Source organism: Bos taurus, chromosome 18 (genome assembly GCF_002263795.3).
Source record: "Bos taurus isolate L1 Dominette 01449 registration number 42190680 breed Hereford chromosome 18, ARS-UCD2.0, whole genome shotgun sequence".
Lineage (NCBI taxonomy): Eukaryota > Metazoa > Chordata > Mammalia > Artiodactyla > Bovidae > Bos > Bos taurus.
Window position 1 is genome coordinate 43,503,325 of NC_037345.1, and position 27,239 is coordinate 43,530,563.

At 43.7% G+C, this 27,239-nt stretch overlaps 1 protein-coding gene across 1 annotated transcript in view; it reads left to right on the top strand.

Annotated features, from left to right (window-relative positions):
- GPATCH1 (G-patch domain containing 1) overlaps positions 1–27,239 on the top strand; it is a 55,715-nt gene that overhangs the window by 14,916 nt on the left and 13,560 nt on the right. Inside the window, 13 exon segments of the mRNA NM_001075778.1 lie at positions 1,512–1,597; positions 3,244–3,404; positions 5,568–5,665; positions 6,528–6,586; positions 7,327–7,569; positions 8,789–8,936; positions 12,278–12,357; positions 15,568–15,772; positions 17,588–17,884; positions 18,926–19,104; positions 19,583–19,710; positions 20,395–20,531; positions 21,159–21,325. Coding sequence (NP_001069246.1) covers positions 1,512–1,597; positions 3,244–3,404; positions 5,568–5,665; positions 6,528–6,586; positions 7,327–7,569; positions 8,789–8,936; positions 12,278–12,357; positions 15,568–15,772; positions 17,588–17,884; positions 18,926–19,104; positions 19,583–19,710; positions 20,395–20,531; positions 21,159–21,325 — 1,988 coding nt within the window.

Sequence of the window (27,239 nt, forward strand, 5' to 3'; positions counted from 1 at the left end):
GCTATTGATTCCTTCTAGAGTATTTTTAATTTCAATAATTGTGTTGTTTGTTTCTGCATGTTTATTCTTTAATTCTTCTAGGTCTTTGTTAATTGATTCTTGCATTTTCTCCGTTTTGTTTTCAAGGTTTTTGATCATCTTTACTGTCGTTATTCTGAATTCTTTTTCGGATAGTTTGCCTATTTCCTCTTCATTTATTTGGATTTCTGTGTTTCTAGTTTGTTCCTTCATTTGTGTAGTATTTCTCTGCCTTTTCATTATTATTTTTTTAAACTTATTGTGTTTGAGGTCTCCTTTTCCCAGGCTTCAAGGTTGAATTCTTTCTTCCTTTTGGTTTCTGCCCTCCTAAGGTTGGTCCAGTGGTTTGTGTAAGCTTGTATAGGGTGAGATCTGTGCTGAGTTTTTGTTTGTTTTTTCTCTGATGGCCAAGGCTGAGGGAGGTGGTAATCCTGTCTGCTGATGATCGGGTTTGTATTTTTGTTTTGTTTGTTGTTTAGATGAGGCGTTCTGCACAGGGTGCTACTGGAGGTTGGGTGATGCCAGCTCTTGTATTCAAGTGGTTTCCTTTGTGTGAGTTCTCACTGTTTGATATTCTCTAGGGTTAGTTCCCTGGTAGTCTAAGATCTTGGAATCAGTGCTCCCACTCCAAAGGCTCAGGGCCCGAACGCTCTTTATCCATGCAGCTTTTCATCCACTCAACCATCAGGTAGTCCGATGATCCCGCTGTGCTCCAGGCACAGAGCTCTGAGCTGAGGACTCAAAGACGAAGGGTTCCTGCACATGAGAGAGTAAGGGAGTGTGTGTTTTTCGCTCTGATGACTCTTCTGGGAGCCTCCTTTTGAATTGCTGGCTCAGGAACCCAGGCTCCTGCCATGTTGTGGCTCCATGTTCCTCTAAGTCCTTGGAGTTCTCTCTGTTCAATCGTCTCAGTTCAGTTCAGTCACTCAGTCGTGTCCAACCCACTGTTTAAGTTTCAGTGTATAATTTGATTTCTCTTGGTTGCAAATTCTTCTGGGGAAAGAAGAATTTCTCACTGTATCCCCTAAGTTCTGACAACAGGGCACTTGGAAATTAATAAGTTTATGTGGCCTAATTGTGTCTATATAAGCAGTGAGCTGAGAAGTCACTGAGAATTTGTAGTTATTGGAGGTTTCAATTCCATATGTGTTGCTGCTGCTAAGTCACTTCAGTCGTGTCCGACTCTGTGCGACCCCATAGACAGCAGCCCACCAGGGTCCCCCGTCCCTGGGATTCTCCAGGCAAGAACACTGGAGTGGGTTGCCATTTCCTTCTCCAATGCATGAAAGTGAAAAGTGAAAGTGAAGTCGCTCAGTCGTGTCCGACTCTTAGCGACCCCATGGACTGCAGCCCACCAGGCTCCTCCGTCCATGGGATTTTCCAGGCAAGAGTACTGGAGTGGGGTGCCATTGCCTTCTCCGTCATATGTGTTATTTAGTCATAAACCAAAATACCATCTATGATTATAATGTTCTAAACTCTTTTCTTTCAAGGATGGACACCCTCTTCCTTCGTGTCTTCACGACAGAACAGAGCAGACAAGTCTGTTCTTGGTCCCGAAGATTTTATGGATGAAGAGGTGGGTGTGCAGAACTATAACCACCACTTTGCCAGTGGGATATGGGTGGGTGGTTGCTGTAGCACCTTCTCTCTTCCTAGAACGTCCAGTGTATGATCTCCTCTTTGTAAGATTTTATCTTTTCGGTATTTGGACTTTATAGTGCCCTGTATGTGAATGGATTCTCGTTCATTGGTGTACTGCCTGAACAGGCTAGTGCCAGTTTCTAAAGTCAAGAGTGTAAGCAGAAGGTCATATATTGGCAAATTTACTTGAAAATGCCCCAATTGCCCCAAAAGTGCAACGTCTGCTGAGCTGAGTCCATAGCCTTCCACAGCGACTCTTAAAACACATACTGCTGTTTCAGTTCAGTTCAGTTTAGTCGCTCAGTTGTGTCCGACTCTTTGTGACCCCATGAACCGCAGCACGCCAGGCCTCCCTGTCTATCACTAACTCCCAGAGTTCACCCAAACTCATGTCCATTGAGTTGGTGATGCCATACTGCTGTTTAAGGAGGAGTAAATGACTGGAGAAAGAAGTGAAAGGAAGTCCCACGCAGGCATTTGCGTGTCTCATTAAAGCGACCAAGACCACCAGCTTCTTAGGGTAAACAGTGGGGGGTTCTAAAGTGGTCCTGCAGCCCAAAGGTTGGGCTCTGTTTTCTTGTAAAATTAAACCCGTTCTTTAAAACCTATTCATGGGTTCATTTGGGATAAAGATTAAGTAAAGTGCTTATATGGGCATGCTTTAGGCTGCAGGTGAAAGGCCAGGGGTGGCCCTTTTCCTGTTTGACCTGCATAATCTATGAGGAAGCCTATCTAATGAAACAAGTCTGGATGTCAGCAGGGTCCCAGGTTCATAGTAATCTTCTGCACGTCAGCTTGTCCTTACATGAGCTCTCTTTGCCGTTGTGAGGTGGCTGTGGTAGTTCGAGGTGGCACATTTGTGATGACATTACCCAGTGGAAGGAGGACTTTCTTCTTGGAATCTTTTCTTGAGAGCAAAGAAACCATCTGGTGGTTTTCCCTCACATCTGCTCTGGTGAATTCTCTTATACCCATTCTTAAAGCAGTCCCTGGCAGGGAAAATGGGATCAGAATGCCTGGCTTAGATAAGACATGAACCACTGCCCATCTCCTGAACCCTCCGTACCCCACCAGAGACACCAATCCTGAAGTGCACGGTGGCTCAGAGCAAGGCTGGTGCCTGGACAGCCTCAGGGCGTGGGGAAAGAGGAAAGGGCCTTGGTTGTTGGACAGGCTGCCAACGGTAACTGCTTCACTAAATGCAAAAGCTCCTAACACTAAGCCTGGCACAGAGGTGCTCCTGAATACTTGCTGACTGCGACTCTAAAATTACCCTCTTCACACTGACCTTTGAGATATTGTCCAAGAAGAACAAACAATACAGCCCTTACTTCCTGTCTTCCTAGCATGGCATTGCCTCTAGTGGCTTCACTGAGCAGCCACTGTCAAGCAACTTTGTTGTTGGCCGCTGGCCTTAACTTATCCAAAATCACTGTGAAAATCAGCTTCTCTGCTGATCCTTAACTCAGTTTCGTAGTTTTAACTTTTTTTTTTTTTCAGAGAAATAAAGCCATGTGATGTATCATACTTAATTACTTTCCAAATAATGTGAGTAATTCTGTTTGTCTTTTTTTTTTTAAGGATCTTAGTGAATTTGGGATAGCACCTAAATCAATCGTTACCACAGATGATTTTGCTTCTAAAACCAAAGATCGGATACGAGAAAAGGCCCGGCAGTTAGCAGCGGCTACTGCCCCTATTCCTGGAGCCACTTTGCTTGATGACCTGATAACACCAGCGAAGTAAGAAGGATTTTTTTGTAATTAATCCATTTATGTGGCTGCAGTGGGTCTTGGTTGAGGCTTCCAGGACCCTTGATCTTGACATGCAGGCTCTTTTAGTTGCAGCTTGTGGGATCAGCTGGTAGAGAATCCCCCTGCAATGCAGGAGACCTGGGTTCGATCCCTGGGTTGAGAAGATCCCCTGGAGAAGGGAAAGGCTACCCACTCCAGTATTCTGGCCTGAAGAATGCCATGGACAGCATAGTCCATGGGGTCACAAAGAGTAGGACACGACTGGGCGACTTTCACACACTCACTGTGGGATCTTTGGTTGTGGCATGTGTGATCTCGTTCCCTAACCAGGGTTGGAAACCAGTCCCCTGCATCGGGAGCTCAGAGTCCTAGCTGCTGGACGGCCAGGGACATCCCTAGAAGAGTTTAATTCTGACTTCTCTGATCTTGGCATCACTGCCTTGCCTATGTATGATAATCTTGTTGTTTAGTCGCTCAGTCATGTCCAACCCTTTGCAACCCCATGAACTGCAGCACGCCAGGCTTCCTTGTCCTTCACTATCTCCCTGAGTTTGCTCAAACTCATGTCCATTGAGTCAGTGATGCCTTCCAGCCATCTCATCCTCTGTTACTCACCTTCTCCTCTTGCCCTCAATCTTTTCCAGTGAGTTGGCTCTTTGTATCATGCGGCCAGAGTATTGGAGCTTCAGCTTTAGCACCAGTCCTTCCAAAGGATATTCAGGATTGATTTCCCTTAGGATTGACTGGTTTGGTTTCCTTGCTGTCCAAGGGACTCTCAAGAGTCTTCTCCAGCGCCACAGTTCGAAAGCATCAATTTTTTGGTGCTCAGCCTTCCTTATGGTCCAATACTCACATCCATACATGACTATTGGAAAAATCATAGCTTTGACTAGATGGACCTTTGTTGGCAAAGTGATGGCTCTTTTAAATACACTGTCTAGATTGGTCATAGCTTTTCTTCCAAGGAGCAAGCATCTTTTAATTTCATGGCTGCAGTCACCGTCCGCATTGATTTTGGATCCCAAGAAAATGAAATCTGAGACTGTTTCCACATTTTCCCCATCTATCTGCCATGAGGTGATAGGACTGGCCACCATGATCTTCATTTTTTGAATGTTGAATTTTAAGCCAGCTTTTTCACTCTCCTCTTTCACCCTCATCAAGAGGCTCTTTAGTTCCTTTTCACTTTCTGCCATTAATGTGGTATCATCTGCATGTCTGAGGCTGTTGATATTTCTCCTGGCAGTCTTGATTCCAGCTTGTGATTTATCCAGCCTGGCATTTTGCATGAGAGTCCCTTGGACTGCAAGGAGATGCAACCAATCCATTCTGAAGGAGATCAGCCCTGGGATTTCTTTGGAAGGAATGATGCTAAAGCTGAAACTCCAGTACTTTGGCCATCTCATGCGAAGAGTTGACTCATTGGAAAAGACCCTGATGCTGGGAGGGATTTGGGGGCAGGAGGAGAAGGGGACGACAGAGGATGAGATGGCTGGATGGCATCACTGACTCGATGGATGTGAGTCTGAGTGAACTCCGGGGGTTGGTGATGGACAGGGAGGCCTGGCGTGCTGCGATTCATGGTGTCGCAAAGAGTCAGACACGACGGAGTGACTGAACTGAACTGAATCTTAATTAAGGTTAATTTGGCTGCAAGTAGGAGAAGCCCTCTTAGCCTAGCTTGAGTACAAAAGGGGGTTTTGCTAAAAGGACCTTGTGCTGTTACTACATGGCATACTCTAGAACTCTAGCCACTGGCTGTGTTACTGGAGGCTGCAGAGCTATTAGGAGCTGGTGCAGCTTCCCTCTGACCCCCTGCCTCACAATTTTAAGGAGTCTCTCCTCATTCTACCCTCCCATTCTGCATACCTCCTTGTTCTGCTCCTGGGCATGTGGCCTGATTTGGCAACCTCAGACCATCATGTCTTCCCAGGCCACATGCTTGGCATCTGTGTGCCTGTCCCAAAGCCCTGGGAGAGGAGGCATCTGATGGACTTCCCCAAGGTCAGTCAGCTGTAGTGAGAACAGCAGGGCCATGCAGTCCTAACAGGGATGGGAGAAGGGCTCAGGCATGGCAGATACATGAGTTGCTTGTTTCCTGCTGTTCCTTGGTGTTTTAAAAAGTTCATTGTTGGTACCTTGATATCCTAGATTATCTGTTGGTTTTGAATTGCTAAGAAAAATGGGTTGGAAGGAAGGACAAGGAATTGGTCCTCGAGTAAAGAGAAGACCACGCCGACAGAAACCTGGTATGTATATTGATTACTATCAATTCTGCAGCATACTTTTAAAAAATATTTACTTGGCTGTGCCAGGTCCCAGTTGCGGCATGTGGGATCTTTGATCCTTGCTGCCTCAGTTGTGGCATGCAAACTCTTAGTTGTGCCATGCAGACTTTTTTTTTTTTTTCGAAATTGTGTATTTATTTATTTATTGGGCTGTGCTGGGTCTTAGCCACGGCACTCGGGATATTTGCTCTTCATTGCAGCATGTGGGATCTTTAGTTGGGACCTATGAACTCTTAAGTTATGGTGTGTATTAATCTAATGTCATGACCAGGGATTGAACCCAGGCCCCCTGCATTGGGAGTGTGGAATCTTAGCCATTGGGCCACCAGGGAAGTCCCCTACAGCATACATTTTTGATGACTATCTGTTTCTAGCAATAAGGTTGCTGGGTCAAGTGATGTGCACATATTTTAAGGTTTTTCACCTGTAATGCGAGATACATTGTACTATTTTACATTCCCACCAGCAGCCTAGGAAAGTTCTTGTTTCCTACCTTTACCAAAACAGTGTTGGAGCTTAACATGGTTATTTTCTGTTTATTCCTGTCCTGTGGTCTCCCCAGCCAGACTGTGAACTCTGGGAGGAAGCAGTGCTTTCCTTCCGGTTCCCTGTGGCTCTGGGCGGTAGTGGCTCGTCACTGTGTGCGTTGTCGCCAGAGTGCAGGTGGGGCAGGAGCTGGTGGAATACCCGAGTGACGAGTGCCCGACGCTAAAGCTGGAGCACCTTTTACAGGCTCAGCCATCTTCCTCTGAAGTGTGTCAGTGAATCAGCTTTCTATATTTCTAGTCACGCCTGGCTAATGCATTTGAAATTTCTTTGATAGATCCTGGAGTAAAAATCTATGGTTGTGCATTACCCCCTGGAGGCTCTGAAGGATCTGAGGTATTGTATAGAACAATTGACCTTCAGTTTGGCACACTAGCACCTGTTATTTTACGAATGTGAAATTTAAGGTCAGAAAATTTTAGAAATCAGTCCTATCCTATTACAGGGAAATACCCATACCCTAAAACTGTCCTCATTATGCCAGATAATGCATTCAGCAGCATGCCAACCCCACTGATGCCCCCAGTCTGTTCAGATTCTTAAAGTGGAATTGTTTGTCAGAAATAGGCTCACAGATATAGAAAACAAGCTTATGGTTAGCAAAGGAGAGAGTGATGAGGCCAAGGGGGAGAGATAAATTGGGAGTTTGAGATTAAAATATATACACTGTGTGTGTGTGTGTGTGTGTGTGTGTGTGTGCTTAGTTACTCACAATAAGGACCTACTGTATAGCACAGGGAACTGTATTCAATATCTTGAAATAACCTATAATGCAAAAGAAATCTGAAAACGATATATGTTATTAAACTGAATCACTTTATTGTATACCTGGAACTAACATAACATTGTAAATCAACTGTACTTCAACTTAAAAAAAAAAAAAGGTTCCAAAGTATGGAGTTGTTTGTGTTAGTGTCACTTGTTTGGGGGCCTGATTTAGTGATCTGTGATAGCAGAAACGAAAGTATGATTACTCTTGTCTGGGGAATGAATCATGGCATTTGAAAATGGTATTTTACAGGCTTTACGCCAAGCAGTGACTCACTTGCATTCCACTTTTTAAACGCTGAAAATAGGATGAAGATGATGACTACTTGCCAGAAAATGTGACCTTTGCACCCAAGGATGTCACACCCGTGGATTTCACACCCAAAGATAATGTACACGGACTGGCTTACAAGGGCCTGGATCCTCACCAAGCGCTGTTTGGAACCTCAGGAGAACATTTTAATCTTTTTAGTGGGGGACCCGAAGAGACCGGCGATCTTCTTGGAGACATTGGTGTGAATAAAGGAAGAAAACTGGGAATTTCAGGCCAGGTAAAAGTGTTTTCTGTTTTATAGACAGGGAATCATTGACAAAGAAGAATTGTCATACAGCAGCATGCATGTGAATGCTTGCGAGGTTGCCTCAGTCATGTCCAATCCTTTGCGACTCCATGGACTACAGCCCACCAAGCTCTTCTGTCCATGGGATTCTCCAGACATGAATACCAGAGTGGGTTGCCATGCCCTCCTCCAGGGGATCTTCCCAACCCAGGGACTGAACCCACATTTCTTATGTCTCCTACATTGGCAGGTGGCTTCCTTATCACTAGTGCCACCTTTGAAGCCCTTGCCCCATGGTGAGCACTCATTATTGATTGACTAAATGAAGATCTTAAAGGGTTTATATTTTCCTTAAGAGCTTGTCTGAAGATATTTAAAACATTCCCTCCTGATTTGAATACGTCATCCTGTGACCTAATGTTCTTGGTGGAGTTTGCACATTTCTAGGTGTGAGACTTGCTTTCCCATACCCCTGCTGGGCTGAGCAGAAAACCACACTTACCTCTTTGATTTAATTAATAGTTGAATCACAGTTTGCCTCTCCAAATTCAGGTCCACGTTTTACTACCTCTCTGACTCTTTCCCAGTGCTGCAAGCCCTAAGTCAGGAACTTGGGTGTAGGGTTTACTTGGGAGACTTGGTTTTGACCTTTGAGGAGATGGAGAGCTTTTCCTGATTGCCTGTTCTCTCAAATCGACTCAGAGATCCTTTTCTTTCCTATACATGTTTTTTTTTTTTTCTTTACCCAATCCTTAATCACAAAGTGATACTTGTTCTTGGCCATTTCCTACAAAGATTAGGAGTTCCTTTGGCAGCCTTTTGAGTAGCAGTGGTCTTTAGACCCTGGTCACCAACCCTGGCCTCAGTAGATGAGCATTCTTCCTTTTTCCTTTTGGAGGTCTCATTTCCCCTGCTGTACTGCTGCTTGGGTTTGTTCTCCACTTCTCTTCCTGCACTGGGACCCTGACCATGGCTGCTGCTGAGCCTGGAGGATAGTTGCAGCACAGGAGGCGGGACATTCCCCTCTGGTCATTGTTTTCCAAAAGGCCAGGATCCATGTGTTAATCTGGGGCTCCCATTCGCTTCTGTCTTGGTGATCTCCAAGTGCTAATGTGGTCTGATCAGTCATAACCTTATAGTAGCTTCATCCTTCAATGCAGGCATACACTAAAAACCTGAAATTGCTCAGTGTGAAATTCTGTTTTTAAAGGCTTTTGGTGTAGGTGCCCTGGAAGAGGAAGATGACGATATCTATGCCACAGAAACTCTATCCAAGTATGATACTGTTTTGAAGGATGAGGAGCCCGGGGACGGACTGTATGGCTGGACAGCACCCAGGCAGTATAAAAGTCAGAAAGGTAATTCCATGGGCCCACAGCTGATGGTAGGACCAAGTGTCAGGACCTCAGGAAGAAGGGATTGCACAATCGATACTGGAGGGTCAGCCTCTGTGGAGCAGGAAGTCATTGGTCAAAGATGCCGAGTGAGAAACACAGTGGGGAGAAGACAGGCCCGCGGTGGGAAGTAAGACAGAAGTGGGATTTAGACCTGTTCAAGGCCAAAGCCAACTGTCAAGGCAAGGTCAAGTGGGGAGGAGGAAGGGGCCTGAGTCAGGAAAGGAGCAAGTATGTGGACAGGTGCTGGCTCATGTTGCAAGTCAGAGCTGACACTTGGTCAGAGGGTAGTACTCCCAGCTCAAGGAACTGGGCAGGTGGCCAAAGGAGGCCAACTCAAGAAACCGGTCAGGAAGCCAGGTGTGGGGACCACGTGGTCTGTCCAGAGAGCCTGCAGCAAGATGGAGATTGGTGCCCAGCCCATCTCTTCACTTGTGTATCTGGCTCTTAGGGGCTCTTGTTGAGCTCAGAGATGGACTTCTCTCTGTACACCTGGAATTTCAAGTCAGAGTCTATAGTGATTCAGACTCTATGGATCTAAGTAGGATTTCAGTTTTTCTTTCCAGAGAAGGTGTAGGGAGGAGTCAGTAGGTTTTAATGACATGGGATTTGAATCCAGTCAGAATTGTATTTGAATCCTGGCTCTCTCCTCAATCAGACCTAAATTTGAGTCACAGCTCTCTTCTGCCCACCTGCATGAGTCTTATAACCATTTGTAAAGTGAGGGTAAAATCCACTCTGAGGCCATTGTAAGGATTAAATGGCATCACAGGTTTGGCATAGTACCTGCCCCAAAGAATAAATGGTGAATAAATGACACCTTCTATAACAACCACTTAAAGTAAGATGAGAATCTAAAAAGAACAATCCATTTAGACATTTTTAGCTGTAGTCAGGTCAAGCTTGATCTAACACTTAGAAAATATATCTCAATAATCTAAGCATCACTCTCCCAAATAATGTCAATTTTACATTTCCAGAAGAGAAAAGAGCAGGTGCAAAAATAGTCTTCAGAAGTAGTTTGCTTGATGGCTGTGAGCACGGACTGAAGACAGACTTCCTGGGCTCCAGTCCTGGCTCTCCTCAGTAATCGGCCGTGACCTTAGGCAGGCTGCTCTGCCTCTCTGTGCCTCTGGCAGTGAGCATGGCAGTGACTCACCTGTCCCATGGAGACCCAGCACTATGCATGTGTGAGTGACCTCTGTCCTCGTCACCGCTAAAAAAGTGAAAGTCGCTCAGTCGTGTCCGACTCTTTAGGACCCCGTGGACTACAGTCCATGGAGTTCTCTAGGCCAGAATACTGAAGGGGGTAGCCTTTCCCTGTTTCAGGAGATCTTCCCAACCCAGGAATTGAACCAGGGTCTCCTGCATTGCAGGAAGATTCTTTACCAACTGAGCTCTCAGGGAAGCCCAACAAATAGGGTTTTATACAAGGTGCTGGCTGGGTGTGTAGCCAGACGTTAGTAGACGTCACATCCGAGTGGGAACTAGGCTGCTTTTATTTTCTTCCTTTTGCTCACCTGTATTTTCAGATTTTTCTCCCAAGACTATGTATTGGTTTTTTAACTGAAAAGAAGACATATAAATTAGCGTTATAATATAACATATTAATTAATATTATAACTTGTATTGCCATATGCTAGTTATTCCTTATAGTTGACCAAATATTCATTTGGGATTTTCCATAAGGTCTATGGAAAAACCTAAACAAACTTTGTGGCCAACCCAATACTAGCTATATCAACATTAATATATATTGTTTTATATATATATATACACATATATATATTACTAATGTTAACATATTATTTATATGCTATGCTATGCTAAGTCACTTCAGTCGTGTCCGACTCTGTGTGACCCCATAGACAGCAGCCCACCAGGCTCCCCTGTCCCTGGGATTCTCCAGGCAAGAACACTGGAGTGGGTTGCCATTTCCTTCTCCAATGCATGAAAGTGAAAGTGAAGTCTCTCAGTCGTGTCCGACTCTTACAGTAATTACTAATCTATAATAAATACATATTTAAATCTGCCTTCTCCACCAAATCTTTGGCTCTTTCTTTGTATGGCACCTTTGCCTTAAATCCCCCTCCTCTCCGCATCAAGCCTGGATTGGTGCCTCCCTCTAAGCTCCTCACCCTCCCCTTATTACCTCTCTGCCACAGTCCCCTCCCCTCCCCTTAGGGTCACATCATCTACAGTTCTGACCTTACAGTTTTTCACCGAGTGAATCTATATGTAGCCAGCCTCCATAGCTGACTTTTAAATTGTTGTTATTTTTTTGATCAATAGGGCTGTAATAGTCTCACGGCTCTCTGTGTATAGACGTTTATTTATTTCTTCAGAACAAATTCATAAAAGTGAAATTGCTGGGTTTTAAAAGAATACAAAATTCTGAGAATGTAAAATTTAGTCCTATACCTCCCTACAGGATTTTAGGGATTTCCAGAAGCTGGTACAAACATTCTAAGTCAGCTGAAATACAAAGAATGAGACCATAGGGGAGGGTAATTACTGGCCAGTGCTGCGTCATAAATGGTTTAAAACCTCAGCACCACCTACACAGCACGTAGCCATGCCTGCTTCAGGGTTCAACACCCAGCTCGTGTAAGTGCTGGTGGTCATGTAGCAGGGGCTTCTGGCTACAGAAAATGCAGTTCATGCATATGGATTTTCAGCATAACCTCTAAGTGCAGACAGTCCTTGAGAATCAAAGGGGTTGTCTCTGAGACCAATAAAACCATCCCTAGCTGCAAGCCAGAGGGCCTTACTCCTATCCTGAATTAGTGATCTTTGTCTCTTGTTTGAATTTCAATTGAGAAGAAGACGAAAGCACCTTTAATTAGTCCCACGATTAGATTACAGGCTGACCTGGCTGTACTGCCTTCCGTGCCTTATTTGGATGGTTGCTAAAGAAACTGGGAAGTTTGTTGCCCCATGGTTCTCCATGACTCTTTCAAAGTTATTTTTATTTTTTATCCATAATTGTTCTCTTGATGGTTTTGAGATCTTTTACTCCATAGAGTATATTCTCTGGTGCCCCTTGGCTTAAGACCTCAGGTACTTTTTCTAGATAATATCGATGGAGGTGCCATGGGCAGCCTAATCTGCACAGGGCGGTGTGCTCTGGGCTGCTGGTCACTGAGTCAACAGAGGTGTGAGGGCTTTACAGGCCATTCTTTCCTCCCTTTTACTGATAGCAGTGACATATAGTGTTTTATGATCTTGGAGATAAAAAACTGAGGTCTTTTGTCTATTCTAATCTTCTTTGCCTCTGGAACTAATCAAATTATATCATTTTGTAGAATCAGAGAAAGACCTTTGCTACGTTGGCAAAATTTTGGATGGCTTTTCCTTGGCTTCTAAACCTTTATCTTCCAAGAAAGTAAGTTTTTTTTTTTTTTCCTTGCTGGTTTAATGTTTAAAATATCTGCTGCTGTGTAATCTCAGTTATTATATTAACAACTGAAAAGATAAATAAATTCTGTTAACTGAGGCAACAGCTTGGTGACTATTAATGGTCCAGGGAAACATTCTACGTTGGAAATGTCAGTCAGCAGCCACACTGTGTCCAAAACATCTAACTGCTAATCTTTTTTTTTTTAAGAGTTTTTTCCCCTAATATATATATATTTATCTATTCAGCCGCATCAGGTCTTGGTTGTGGCGCACGGGATCCTTCATTGTGGCGCACGGGCTTTAGTCGTTCTGGTCTGGGCTTAGTTGCTCCATAGCATGTGGGATCTTAGTTCCCCGACCAGGGATCAAACTCCTGTCCCCTGCATTGCAAGGCAAATTCTTAACCGCTAGGGATTCTTGGACCACTAGAGAAGTCCCTAACTGCTAATCTTTTAAATCTGAGCTTCAAGTGAATGGTTATTTCCATTAAGGAAGAATTATATTAGAAGCTGGTAGGAGAAAAAAATTGATACAACCCTAGGGGCAATGTAATTTATAGAAAGTTTCAAAGAGCCATAGCAGCTCCTGGTCCCGACTCCTCCTGGCAGCCATGGAGCACATTAGCTGCTATGGGCAGGGCTCCCTGGGCTCCTTGCTTGTGCCAACTGGAAGGGAGAAAAGCTGGGAGCATGTGGGTCAATCCTGGGGAGAACTCTCCATGCCTTTCCAGACAGTCTTGTCTCTGTGAGCTTTTTTACAACTTTGGACACATGGTTCTTTAACACCTATCGGAGCCCCATGCTCATAGGTTGGGGTGGGTGGTTGGTAGTTCAGGAGGGGTGTCTGACCTTTCACCTCCTTGGCATCCTTATGTTAGATTGATCCATATTTTAACGGGTTTTTTGTTTTTGACTCAGTAAACATTTGTTAAGTATCTCTGTGGCTTGGCCTGTAGTTCTCCAGAACCTGGGAAGCCAGGAACAGCACAGCCTGAGAAATTATATGTGGTATTACAGTGGCTTTGATTTGTTTAGTTGTGATAGTTACTGAAACAGTGAGCAGAATATATCAGAACAGTATGGGGCATGTAGTAAGCTGCTATCGTTTACCAGAAATGTCAAAGGGGAGTATGAGTTTTTTATACGAATGAAAGGGAGCATTAAAACAGTTGAGAGGGACTTCCCCGGTGGTCCAGTGGTTAAGACTTTGTCTTCTAACACAGGAGGTATAGGTTTAATCCCTGGTCAAGGAGCTAAGATCACACATGCCTCATGGCCGAAGGACCAAGACATAAAACAGAAATAATATTGTAACAAATTTAATAAAGACTTTAAGAATGATCCACATTAAAAACAAATCTTTAAAACGGTCGAGAAGTACTTATTCTACTCAGTGTTCAAGACTAAGTCTTGGCCTCCAAGTAGCTCCTGCTCATTGAGAGAGCTAGACAGACAAACCCAGTGTTGTGGGCAGGATGTATAAATGGAGAGAAGGACTCTGGTGGTTCCTCACTGGAGAGGGCTTTGGGCATGAACAATTCAGAGCGGGATTGTGTGCACTGAACCTCTCACGGACAGGCAGGTTTTCTAATTTGTGCCTAAAAACCCAGGCTCTGCATCCAGAGGCGAAACAGAGCAACGATTTAGCAGAGGGAGTGAAATGCTTTGAATGCAGGGAAAGTGAAAGTTGCTCAGTCGTATCCAACTCTTTGCGACCCCATGGACAATACAGTCCATGGAATTCTCCAGACCAGAATACTGGAGTGGATAGCCTTTCCCTTCTCCAGGGGATCTTCCCAACCCAAGGATCTAACCCAGGTCTCCCGTATTACAGGCAGATTCTTTACCATCTAAGCCACAAGGGAAGCCCAAGAATTACAGAATGTGTAGCCTATCCCTTCTCCAGCAGATCTTCTCAACCCAGGAATAGAACCAGGGTCTCCTGCATTGCAGGCAGATTCTTTTACCAACTGAGCCATCAGGGTAGCCCTTGAATGCAGTAGAGGAGAATGAAGAAGAGTTGTGTATACACACACTTCTTTTCTGCCATGCTCTTCTGGATTTTTGTGTCATGGTAACAGAATGTTCCTGGCTGATTTGGGAGTCTGTGTTTTTCAGAGAAGGCAGTCAGGCTAAGATGATAAAAATGAGATTTGGTAACTATGATCATAGCACTCTTTCATGACTCTCATCGGACCAGGTGCTCACCCCAGGCTGCACCTTACAGCCACCTGGGAAATTTGGGAAACTCCAACCACAGCTGACATTTTTTATGGGATAGAATGCAGGCACCAGTAGTGTTAAACCCCCCAGGTGAGTGCAGTGTGTGGCTGGAGCTGAGAACATTCAGTGATTCACTGATCACAGAGCTCAGAATGCCAGGTAGCTGAAAAATCTAGAAAATGGATTAAATAGGACTGTCCTTAAACATGTATTTGTTAGACCAGGAGCAAGGAAGACCATTTAGAGCAGTAATTTTAAAATGTCTAGTGCTTTCGTTTAGCTTATCTGTTCCACCATCAGGAATGCCTGAGTTTCCCAAATGTACTTTAATTTCAGTGAAGTACTGAAATTAAATAAAAATTTTTTGATCAAAGAAAAAAATAAGGCCTGAAACTCCTATTTGAAACTGAAACAAAACCAGAAAAAGAATACTGAATTTAAAAATAACTAAGTTAAGCCAAGACATAATACTCTTCAAATATATCTCTAGCACCCTAATAACATTTTTTAATCAGTCATACTCTTTGAACATTAAACTAGGAGACATTACAGGAAAAAAAAAAACTTATTTAAAGTTATTTTTTAAAAGCTAAGCCATGAATCATACTTTTCTAAGTTTTCTAATTCACAGTGGACCAGTTCTCCGTGTGAACCAGTTGCATTAACTATAGTTATCATAGTTATCGTTATTGTTCCTATGATACAAAGCATGCACAGTAGCATCTCTGTTAAGCATGATCGGGGTGATATCTAAAATGTCTGACCTTGAGAACAGGGTGGTTCTGATGCCCCTCCACATCCAGGATGGGTATTGCCTGGGCACTTGGGCAGGCTGTTCCTGGGGCTGCCGCCCTGCCTAGGAAAGGGTGGGATTAACAATGCCCAGAGGTAATGAGCTTTCTTGGTTCAGTAAAACGTCATCACCTTGCTGCCTGTATATTCCGAATTTTGCTTTATTGTATTTTTTTTTTAAGATTTATCCACCACCCGAATTGCCAAGAGACTATCGACCAGTGCATTATTTCAGACCCGTGGTGGCCGCAACCTCAGAGAACTCCCACTTACTTCAGGTGTTATCAGAGTCAGCCGGGAAGCCAACAAATGACCCAGGGACACGTAGTAGGCACCAGCTGAATGCCTGCAAGCGGGGAGAGTTGCTAGGAGAGACGCCTATTCAAGGTATGTGCCACGGAGAAGGTTAAAATCATGATGTTTATAATAACCGGAGCTACCCAAAGCAAAGCGGAAAGTCCTTTTTCCGTTGAAGTTTTTACATAATTTTGTATTCCCAGGCTGTGGGAATAAAAGTTGGTGATTGTGAATGGCGTACTTAACTGTACATAGTTAAGTACTTAGTACTTGCTGTTTCATCATCAGTTTGAGTTGTGTCATTAAAATTCTAAGCCCTGTCTTAAGTGCAGCAGTTTCCAGACTTTTGGTAGTTGTCCAAGAATGAGGTGAAGACCAGAGCCATGTGTATCTTCATTTTTCTGCACAGCCTGGGAGCATATGGTTTCTTTTCCTCTGGGGAAAAGGGTACTGTGGGTCTTTTCCTGAAAGCCTGAGAGGAGTGAGTGTGTCTGAATGGATGAATAGATACGGAGAATCCCCTTGTAGGCTGGAGCCCAAACACCCACTGAGAGATGGACTTGGGCTTGGTTTGGGAGCCTCAAATACAGTAGACCAAATGAGAATTCTTGGTTCCCCACTTCCTTCCCCAAAGCTGCTCTTTCTCCAGCCTTCCCCTTCTCAGTCAGTGGTACCACCAGCGGCCCCCTGCCCGGCCTAGAACACAGGAACCCTAATTCTCAACGCCTTTCTTCCCCTGCCTCCCCTGCCCTACCCAGGCCCTCTGCAAGTCCTCTCAGTCTGCCCTCACCAGGCATGGGGACGCCGTCCACTTCTCTGCATTCCCACTGCTGCCACCCTGGTCTCTGTGCCCGCCTTCGCTCATCTGGATCACTGCAGCAGCTTCCTCCCTGCCTCCTTAGTTCCTTTCAAGAGCTGTCAAGCTACATGACTCACCTCCTACTCCCCTGAAATCCTCCCCTACTGCTCTTGGGGCCCTGTGGACCCCACCCTGCCTGCCTTTCAGGCCACAGCCTCCTCCACTCTCCGTGAACCCCGCTGTGGTCCAGGCTTGTGATCCCCCCTCCTGCCCTCTGAGCCTGCCACCCCTGATGTGTCTCCAGGCCTTTACTTTGCCTCTGCCTCTCTTTTCTCTCCTGTTTTGGCTTTTTTTTTTTTTTTTTTTGCCTTGCTGTGAGGCTTGCAGGATCTTAGTTCTCCGACCACAGACTGAAGCCAGGCCCTCGGCAGTGAAAATGCAGAGTCCTAACTGCTCGACCACCGGGGAATTCCCAGCTCCTTCTTTTTACTAGAACTTACCTCAGATATTGTGTTTTTAGAGAGACTTCCCAGGCTTTCCCTGCCCACTGTTTGTTAATTATCCTCTCTCTCCCACTACGAGCAGTCCTCTCACCTAGGTCACTCCGTTTTTATTTTTTCCCCCCATAGTCCTCCTCTCGTGGCAGTCCTCTGGTGTTGATTCTTGCTTCTTTAGGGTCCGTCTCCCTCATTAGTGAGAGCAGGACCTCGTATGTGTTGTTCTCCCAGCCCCAGGCCCAGCATGGAGTAGACGCTCAGTGGGCATTTGTGATACTAGCGCGTGACGGGTAACCGTGCTCTGAGCCCGGACTTACGCTAATGGAGGCCCCGAGACTGCAGTGTCACGTCCCTCTCTCTAGGAGCACTCGTTGGCCTGATAAACATCGAAGTATTGGCCCCCACTTTTGCCAAGTTTAAAACGGAGGTGTCGTTATTTTATTCCTGTCTAGTCCACAGGGACGGTATGAATACAGATGACACTGCATGTAAAATACTCCCCTCCAATTACATAAAATTGTGATATTGCAAATGTATATGTGCAAAGGAATGTGAATATAGATGTCTTAACAACATATCTAATCTCTTTCTCTTTTTGTTTCTTTGTAGGGGCACCCACTTCAGTGTTAGAATTTCTGTCCCAGAAAGATAAAGAGAGACTCAAAGAAGTGAAGCAGGCAACTGACCTTAAAGCCGCTCAGCTCAGGGCCAGGAGCCTGGCCCAGAGTGCCTCAGGCAGCAGACCGCAGCCCTTGTCTCCAGACGTCGGACACTGCTCGTGGCACATGGCGTTGAGTGGAGGGATGGCCAGCACAAGAACCAGCAACTTCAAACCTTTCGCTAAAGATCCAGAAAAGCAAAAACGATATGAAGAATTTTTAGCGAATATGAAACGGGGTCAGAAAGGTGGGTGCTAGGCCGGGGTGTACCACGTGTCACCAGGGGGAGTGTTTTTGCTGTTCTGACCCGAGGCCCAGATTCAGAACTGAGGTGTCCTGCTTTGGCAGTTTTCCTTTGCCCTGCTGTGAGCACTGAAAAGGTTCAAGGCCCTGGCTCTTGACCTAAGAAAGCAGGAACAATTAGCCTGTGTTTCTCTGTATCTCGGGTCCCAAAGATAGCTGTTTAAATAGAGAGCGTGCCTTGGCTAATGCTAAATTACAGGCCATTTTCTGTTTGCAAATGTTTGACTTCTGTGTGAGGGTTGCACTTCCTGCCAAGAGAACAAGGTCATTTCCCACTCTGTCTTAAGATCCTAACCATGTAGCTCTAAATCATAGTCTAAAGTTTGACTTACAAAGACAGTTGGCTGTTGAACCCTTGCATGGGAAAAAAGTCACTCTGTGATCTTTGAAGTAAATATGGCAAGGCTGAGGCACGAGCTTGCTCACATACGCAGAAGTCCTACGAGAGCATGTCCTCAAATTAGAGGGGTTGGTTTTTCAAAGCATATTCTTGTGTACTGTGCCAAGATTTTACATCCCTGATGTTTTCTTGTGAATTAAAACAAAAAGAGAGAAAGAAGTGTTTTCTGCTCAAATTTTGGAATACAGTATATGGATGAATTTTCACTGTCTAGAACTAGAAATAAGTTACTGGCTTTGAAAACTGAATCAAGCATTAGTCTCCCAATATTTTTCTCTGTTACATGCAGGAGGCAGAATTCAACAAAAGCATCATTTTGGAGGGTTAATAAAACATTTACTTAACAAATTATTTTGTTATCAAACTGTTCACCATGGTAGACTATTGGTGCTTCAGATAAAAACATCATTTTGAGGAAGGGAGCACAATTACCCGCCAAGTACCTCAGTGCCACGCTCTTCAGAACCAGGCTGCTAACGATTTGTGTTTGCTTGGTTGAACTCTGCAGTGGCGTGCACAATTTGATCTCCTAGAAGTTCCCCGTTTTTTCCTAGGAGTGAAGCAGTTCCTTGTTCTCCCCCATAGATGCTCTGGAACGCTGTCTGGATCCCGGTATGACAGAGTGGGAGCGAGGCCGAGAGCGGGACGAGTTTGCCCGGGCAGCCCTGCTCTACGCGTCTTCCCACTCGACGTTGTCCTCCCGGTTCACTCACGCCCAGGAGGAGGACGATTCTGAGCAGGTGGAAGTCCCTCGGGACCAAGAGGTCTGTTGCCACCATTCCCCATGTGCTGATTTTTCTTTTTTTTAATTCTTTTAAATTATTTATTTATTTACTTATTTGTTTGGGTGCCTCAGATCTTAGTTGCAGCACACGGGCTCTCTAGTTGTGGCTCGTGGGCTGAGTTGCTCCACAGCATGTGGGATCTCAGTTCCCTAACCAGGGATTAAACCCACGTCCCTGTCAACCACTGGACCACCAGGGAAGTACCTCCTACAATGCTGAATTTTTAAAATGAAAACACTGTGTGGCCAGATACATTAAATCTTTTGGTGAAAAGCATCAAAATATACATGGCACTATAGAATAAGAAATAGGTTTGTTCTTTTAACTTGCAGTGTACTTTAGCAGATATATAGCATAAGCTGTTTTGGAATTTTGGGAGATTGTTTGAAAACTCGTAAATGGGGAAGCAGGCCAGCTGTGTGGCCACTTGATGAAACGGATGACTGTCTTTTCCCAGAATGACGTCAGTGACAAGCAGTCGGCTGTGAAGATGAAGATGTTTGGGAAGCTTACCCGAGACACATTTGAGTGGCACCCTGACAAGCTTCTGTGTAAGAGGTTTAATGTCCCTGACCCTTATCCAGAGTAAGTTTGATAAACCTGCCTTTATGTCAGTACTTATGCTCGTGTGTTAAAGCTTACTTTCCCCTTACATACCCATTAAAATTTTTGTTTTTCTAGGTGAACTTAGTTGTAAGTACTTTGAACTGCGGACTTTGCGGATTTAACTTGTTTTAATTTGTTACTAAAAAAATAAGCCGACCTCCATTTAGCAAACTTTATTCTGTACTGAAGATAGGAAACTCAGAGATGTCAAGTTACAAAAACAAAATGTCTGTCTAATTTGTCACCTTTTTAATCCTGCACATAGAGTTTACGTTTAAAATGAAACTTATGTTTTCTGATTTGTTACATGAATTCAACAACTTATGTGATTGTAAACATGGCAAGAAAGCATATCCAGTTGAATCAGAGATTTTGTCAGAAAATTTAGGCATATTTTTAGCAATGGAACTTTTTTTTCATGGAAATCCATTGTCAGAGTTAAATTCTGGCTCTTATTATAATAAGAAAAAACTCCTGGCTCCTGAAGTCAGACATTCCAAATTCTAAAATTGCTTTGAGAAGCAAAAACATCTTAAGGGATCTTTTTAGTCAAGTTGAAGGGCTGCTGGTGAAAAACAGGAGATGAGCAGCTTCACAGGAATTTGATTTTAATCCTTGCAGTTGTTCTTAAAATTATATATATGTTTCCTTTTCAACCCCCAGTTCAACTTTAGTTGGCTTACCGAGAGTGAAACGTGACAAATACTCAGTCTTCAGCTTTCTGACGATCCCTGAGACAGCTTCCTCACCTGTGACTCAAGCATCAAGTGAAAAAGTTGCACAGCACCGAGCTTCCGACAGTGAGTGGGGCTTCCCCAGGTCCATGTGCTGACTGTGGTCTCAGCCCCTACCCTGTTGGGAAGACGAAAGTAAAGGGTACAAGCCGTTCAACTACCCATCTAACCCGTAGGGTACAAGCAGTGCAAAGTCTCCTGTTAAAAGGATTGTTTATATGAGTACATCAGCTCATGCTGACATGGTCCCGGTGTACACCATTTGTGACTGGGGCTCTGCCACATTCCTACCACCTCGCACAGTGCTTGGACCATAAAGGCTCACTGACGTTCTTGAATGAATTAAAGAGCCATAGTTGGAGAAGGCAGTGGCATCCCACTCCAGTACTCTTGCCTGGAAAATCCCATGGATGGAGGAGCCTGGAAGGCTGCAGTCCATGGGGTCGCTGAGGGTCAGATAGCACTGAGCGAGTTCACTTTCACTTTTCACTTTCCTGCATTGGAGAAGGAAATGGCAACCCACTCCAGTGTTCTTGCCTGGAGAATCCCAGGGACCGGGGAGCCTGGTGGGCTGCCGTCTATGGGGTCGCACAGAGCCGGACACGACTGAAGCGACTTAGCAGCAGCAGCAGCAGTGTAGAGCTTGCCTTTTGCTTGCTAATTCTGATATTAGGTCTATGTCCTACCTTTCAGAATCAAGAAAACCATCCAGATGGGATACTTCTAAAGAAGAAAAGAAAGAAGATTCCATTAGTGAATTTTTAAGTTTGGCTAGATCAAAAGTTGGTCCAGCTAAACCAGAGCCCAGCCCATTAGTAAACAAAGAGGAAGCGCGTGCGACGGAATCAGTCTCGAATAAGGTATTCAGGACTTTCAGGCTCTCTTTGCCAGGCTGACTGTGGCCTTTGCCTTTCCCAGTGGTGATGCTTTGCTGTTATTCGATAGGAGTGGTAAGCAAGCTTTTGCTGTGAAAGGCCAGATATTAATACTTTAGGCTTTGTGGGCAATACAGTACCATAGCTATTCACCTTGGCTGGTGAGTGCGAAAGAAACTACAGGCAATATGGGAAAAAAAATGAGTTCATCTGTGTTCCAGGAAAACTACAAAAACAGGCAGTGGGTTGGCTTTGGCCTCTGGGCTGTAGTTTGTCTATGTCTGCTCTGCAGTTCAACAATTTCAGACATAGCCTTAATCATTTGAGGAGAGGTTATGAACATCTCTACCTGAAATGGCTTTCACTGAATGTCAGACACTGAAACAAAACTCAGTGTATTGCATAGAAAATATGATTTTTTCAAGTAACAAGTTTCCCTTTTATGGAGACTATAGAGAAAATATTCATTGGGTTTTTAAAAAACTATTGCTGTGGAAATTCCCGGGCAATCCAGTGGTTCGGACTCCACACCATCATTGCCAGGGCTCAGATTCAATCCCTGGTCAGAGAACTAAGATCACACAAGCTGTGAGGTGTGCCCCCCACCCCGCAAAAAAAAAAAAAAAGACTGCTTTAATAGTTAAAAGTTGAGCTTAATAAAAAGTTGGTTTTATTTCTAATAGCCTCATTAAAATTATTTTATTTTTAACATACCTTAAACTTGACTGTTTAAAAAAACATACAGTTCAATGAGTTTTTACACATATGTAAGTTCATGGAACCAGCACCATAATCAGGATGCGGAGAGATACCATCACCTCAAACATTCCCTCATGCCGTCTCTTTGTGGCTATACCCTCCCATCACCCTAAACCCGTGTCAACCGTTGCTCTCAACTCAGTCTCCATAGTTTTGTTCCTTGAAGGATGTTATATAAGTGGAATCAGGCAATATACATAAATAGCCTTTTGAGACTGGCCTCTTTCACTTAGTGTCATGCCTTTGAGATTCCTCAGTACTGGGTGTGTACCCGGTTTGTTGCTTAATATTTCGTTGTATGGGTGCACCACAGCGTCGTGGTCCATTCACTCTTTGAGGACTTAGAGTTGTTTGCAGCTTTTGGTTATCATAACTAAAGCTGCTGTGAATATTCGTGTGTGGATTTGTGTGTGAACATAAGTTTACGCTTCTCTAGGGTAAAGACCTAATTGTGGGATTGGTGGGAAATATGTACATACAGATGTCACTGTAAGAAATTGCCATACTGTATTCCCAAGTGCTTGTTTCCTGTATTTTGAAACTTTTCTTGTTAGGTACATACACACTGAGGATTGTTTTATATAGAGGTATTATGTTTTTTTGGCCACCCTGTGCGGCATGCAGGATCAATCCCCAACCAGGGATTGAAACCAGGCCCTTAACAGTGAGTGTGCAGAGTCCTGCCCACTGGACTGCCAGGGAATTCCCAGGATGTACGTTTTGTTGGTGAATTGACCTTTTTCATCATTATGTAATATTACTCTTTATCATTACATTTAAAGTGGGTTTTTAATAAACAGCGTGTCATTGTTATTAGGTCTTTTATTTTTAAATATATTTTGATAATCTGTGTGTTTTAATCTTTGTATGTTTTAACCATTTGCATTTAATGTTATTTGTAGATATAATTGGATTTTGGTTTGTAGTTTTATTATTTGTATTCTATTCCCTCTCTTTCATTCCTATGATTCTCCTTTACTACTTTCTTTCATATTACTTTAATAATTTTTAGTATTCCATTTTAATTTGTCTAATTTTTTACTCTGTTTTTCAGTGATTGCCCTAGGAGTTACAATACACATACTTAACCTTTTCACCATGTATTTAGAATTGATATTTTATCACTTTGAGTGGAATGTGCAATCCCTTTACCCTCCCTGCTTTATGTTGTTGTCTTATATGCTACATATTAATATATATATATTCTCAAAAAACTTCAGCAGACAATATTTAAATTGTTGCTTTCCATTGTTATACATATTTTAGAGAACTGCTGAGGAGATAATATGTTTGATCTACTTGGATATTACCATTTCTGTTCCTGAAGTTCCAAATTTCCCCCTTATCATTTCCTTCCTTTAGCATTTCTTTCCAAGCAGTTCCAACAACTAATTCTCTTAATTTTCCTTCATCTGAGAATATCCTGTATTTCATCTTCATTCCTAAAGGATATTTTTGCTGGATGTAGAATTCTGGGTCAACAGTTCTTTTCTTTCAGTTCTTTAAAAATATTCTACCACCTCCTTCTGGCCTCGTGGTTCCTGATGAGAAACCTGCAGCCATTCACATTGTTCTTCCTCTCCTTGTAATGACGTGATTTTCTTCCTCTGACTCCTTTTAAGATTTTCACTTTGTCTTCGGTTTTGGCTGTTTGATAACGATGTATCTGGGTGTGAATTTCTTTGAGATTATTTTGTTTGGGGTTTGCTGAGTTTCTTGAATCTTTGTGTTTGAACAAATTTGGGGCATTTTCAGCTATTATTTTCTTCAAATATTTTTCTTTTATAAAAATTCTTTTTTGCCACACAGAGTGGCTTATGAGATCTTAGTTTCCTGACTGGTGATGGAACCCAAGTCCTCAGCGGTGAAATTGCAGAATCCTAACCACTGAACCACCAGGGAATTCCCCCAGATACATTTTTCTGCACACATTCTCACGCTTCTCTTGAGACTCTAATGACATTAAATGAATTTATACTATAGGTCTCTGAACCTCTGTTCTGTTTTTCAATCTTTTTTCCCCTCTGTTTACATTAGATAATTTCTCTTGATTTGTCTTTAAGTTCACTGAGTCTTTTCTCTGCCATTTCCATTCTGCTATTGAGTCCATCCAGTGAATTTTTAACTTGGGTTATTGTATTTATATCTTTTATTTATTTGCTAAGACTTTTAAAAAATCTTTTCATTTGTTTGTCTCTATTCTTGGAGCATGGTTATAATAGCTGCTTTAAAATCTATCTTCTAATTCCAACATTTTTGTCATTTTGATTTTTGTCATTTGAGGTTGGCATCTGTTGACTATCTTTTGCAAGTTGAGATTTTCCTGTTTGTTGTGTACCAAGTAAGTTTTGTCTCTGGCCGTACCACCCTGAATGTACCCGATCTCATCTAATCTTAGAAGCTAAGCAGGGATCTGGTTAGTACTTGGATGCGAGAATGCCTGGGAATATCAGGTGCTATAGGCTTTTTGGGCTTCCCTGGTGGCTCAGATGATGAAGAATCTGCCTGTCATTTAGGAGAGCCGGGTTTGTTCCCTGGATTGGGAAAATCCTCTGGAGAAGGGAACGGCTACCCACTCCAGTATTCTAGCCTGAAGAATTCCATGAACAGAGGAGCCTGGCAGGCTACAGTCCATGGGGTCGTAAAGAGTTAGACATGACTTAGTGACTAACACTTTCCCTATTCAAGGTTGGATTGCATTCTGGAAACTTTGAATATTAATGTTATGAGATTCTGGGTCTTGTTTAAATTCTAAGGAGAATCTCGATGTTTTGTATTGTTTTGTTTTGCTTAAGTGGACAATGGACCTAATTAGGTTCAGGCTGCAAGTTCTAACCACTCTTGGTTGAAATGCTCTTCAAGTTTTCAAAGCCTTTATATAGTACTCTTCAGATCTTTCCCATATGTGCTGTTCCTCGTGGCTGGTCTGGGATCTGGCTGGTAGTTAATCCCATAGTTCTGTTATCAAAGGCTATGGTTTGCTGTTCAGAATCAGATCCCTGAGCTCAGAGGTGAGGCAGAAAGAAACTCATTACCCCTGGATCACCCTATTCAGCTCCTCCTCTTCCTGATATTGCTGACATGCCTTTTAAGTCCTCCAGTTAGAAAGTTGGGGCTTTTGTTTCCTTGCTCTGCCTTGTACTTCCTGTGACTTTTTCTGTCTGGAGTCAAGTGGCAGGAGGGCAGGCCGGGGAAGACAGCAGTGACATTCACTCCAGACTGTTGGAACCACAGCTCCTATGGTCAGAAAAAATGGTCCCCCTCCTGCTGAGCCCAGCAGCAGCAGCCATCCCCCACGCCACCATGGATTTGGAACCATGCCCTTTGGGGTTTAATGGTATAAAACCCGGGGGTTCTGGCTCTGTGATATGGTCATTGGGTTAGAAAGCCTTCTGCTACTGCTACTGCTAAGTCACTTCAGTCGTGTCCGACTCTGTGTGACCCCATAGACAGCAGCCCACCAGGCTCTCCCATCCCTGCGATTCTCCAGGCAAGAACACTGGAGTGGGTTGCCATTTCCTTCTCCAGAAAACCTTCTAGATTTTCTCAAATCATGTTGCGATAGTATTTAGATAATTTTGACTGAAATGTCTTGGTTCTTGCTTTTTTAGTTATTCGATTGTGACCGTAGCAGGGTCTCTTCCCCTTTCTGAGTTAATTAATTTCTTTCCCTGAATCACCACAATTGTGAATGTGCACACTTTTGGTGGAAGGTGGGGGTGGTGGTGATTAGGGAGCTTTGTAGATGTAGTTGTTGTGTGTTTGGTGTATGTTGTTAATTGTTTAATTTCAGTACAGCTCCTATTATATTCTGGAAAAAATATAAACAAAAAAAACATCTTCTGTGGCTATCTAAGTGTAGAATGTCTTATATACTCATGTACATTTAATAATGTCCATATTTGCTCAGTTGCTCAATCATGTTCGACTCTTTGCGACCCCATGGACTCCTCTGTCCATGGCATTTTCCAGGCAAGAATCCTGGAGTGGGTTGCCATTTCCCACGCCAAGGGACATTTAATAATACAGACACTATTAAAGGTCAGGACTGTCTGCAAACAGTGTCATTCAGTAATGGTCCGTGCATGTGACTTTGGTGTTTGTGGTTTGTCATAAAAATATCAAATACATGACTTTTATAGGGAATTGTGGCTATGATTTCCTGTGCTTCGCTGTTAGCCTCTCTCCTGACATTTTTATAACTTTGAAAAGTTTGAAACAATCTTGAAAGTTTAGATACAGTGTAGACAATTTTTTTTCCTGAACCACTTGAGTATGAATTGCCAGTCGGATGCCCCATCACACCCACGTTTTCTTTTAAAGAAGGGCATCCTCTTTTTATGTGTTTGTTTGGCCTCATCAGGCCTTAGTTGCAGCTCACGGGATCTGTGTTTCATCATCATGTGGGATCTCTCATTGCAGTGCACGGACTCTCTCTAGTTGTGGCTCTCAGGCTTTGTTGCCAGGAGGCATGTGGGATCTTAGTTCCCTGACCAGGGATCAAATCTTTGTCCCCTGTATTTCACGGATTCTTAACCACCAGACCACCGGGGAAGTCCCAGGAAGGGCGTTCTCTTATACAACCACGGAACATCCATCACAATCAGCAAGTCAACATTGATGCGTTATTACTGCCCAGTCCTCCAACCCGTTCGAGATCCACTAGCTGTCCTTCACAGCCAAAGAGTGCAGTGCAGCATCACCGCTGCATTGAGCTGCCACGACTCTTTAGTCTCCTTCAGTCTTGGAACAGTTCCTCAGTCTTTCCTTGACTCTCATGATCTCGATACTTTTGATGGTTACGGGCCAGCGGTTTGTAGAATAGTCCTCAGTTTGGGCTCGTCTGGCCTTTGCTTAGGATTAGACCCGCGCCTGCATCTTTGGCAGGAACACTTGAGAAGGGGTGCCACTGTGGTCTCAGCGTGCCCTGCCAAAGTGGCGCATGGCGTTGATTTGTCCTGTTCCTGACTCTCACTTTGCTTGCTCGGGTAAGGTGGTATCGGCCGGACCTCTCCACTATGAAGTTGGTCTTTTCCCTTTTGTAGTTAAGTGCATTTATTTATTTATCATTTTTACTTTGTTTTTGATACAAATTGAAGAGCTCTGAAATATATAAACACGCTGTCCCTCATCAAATTAT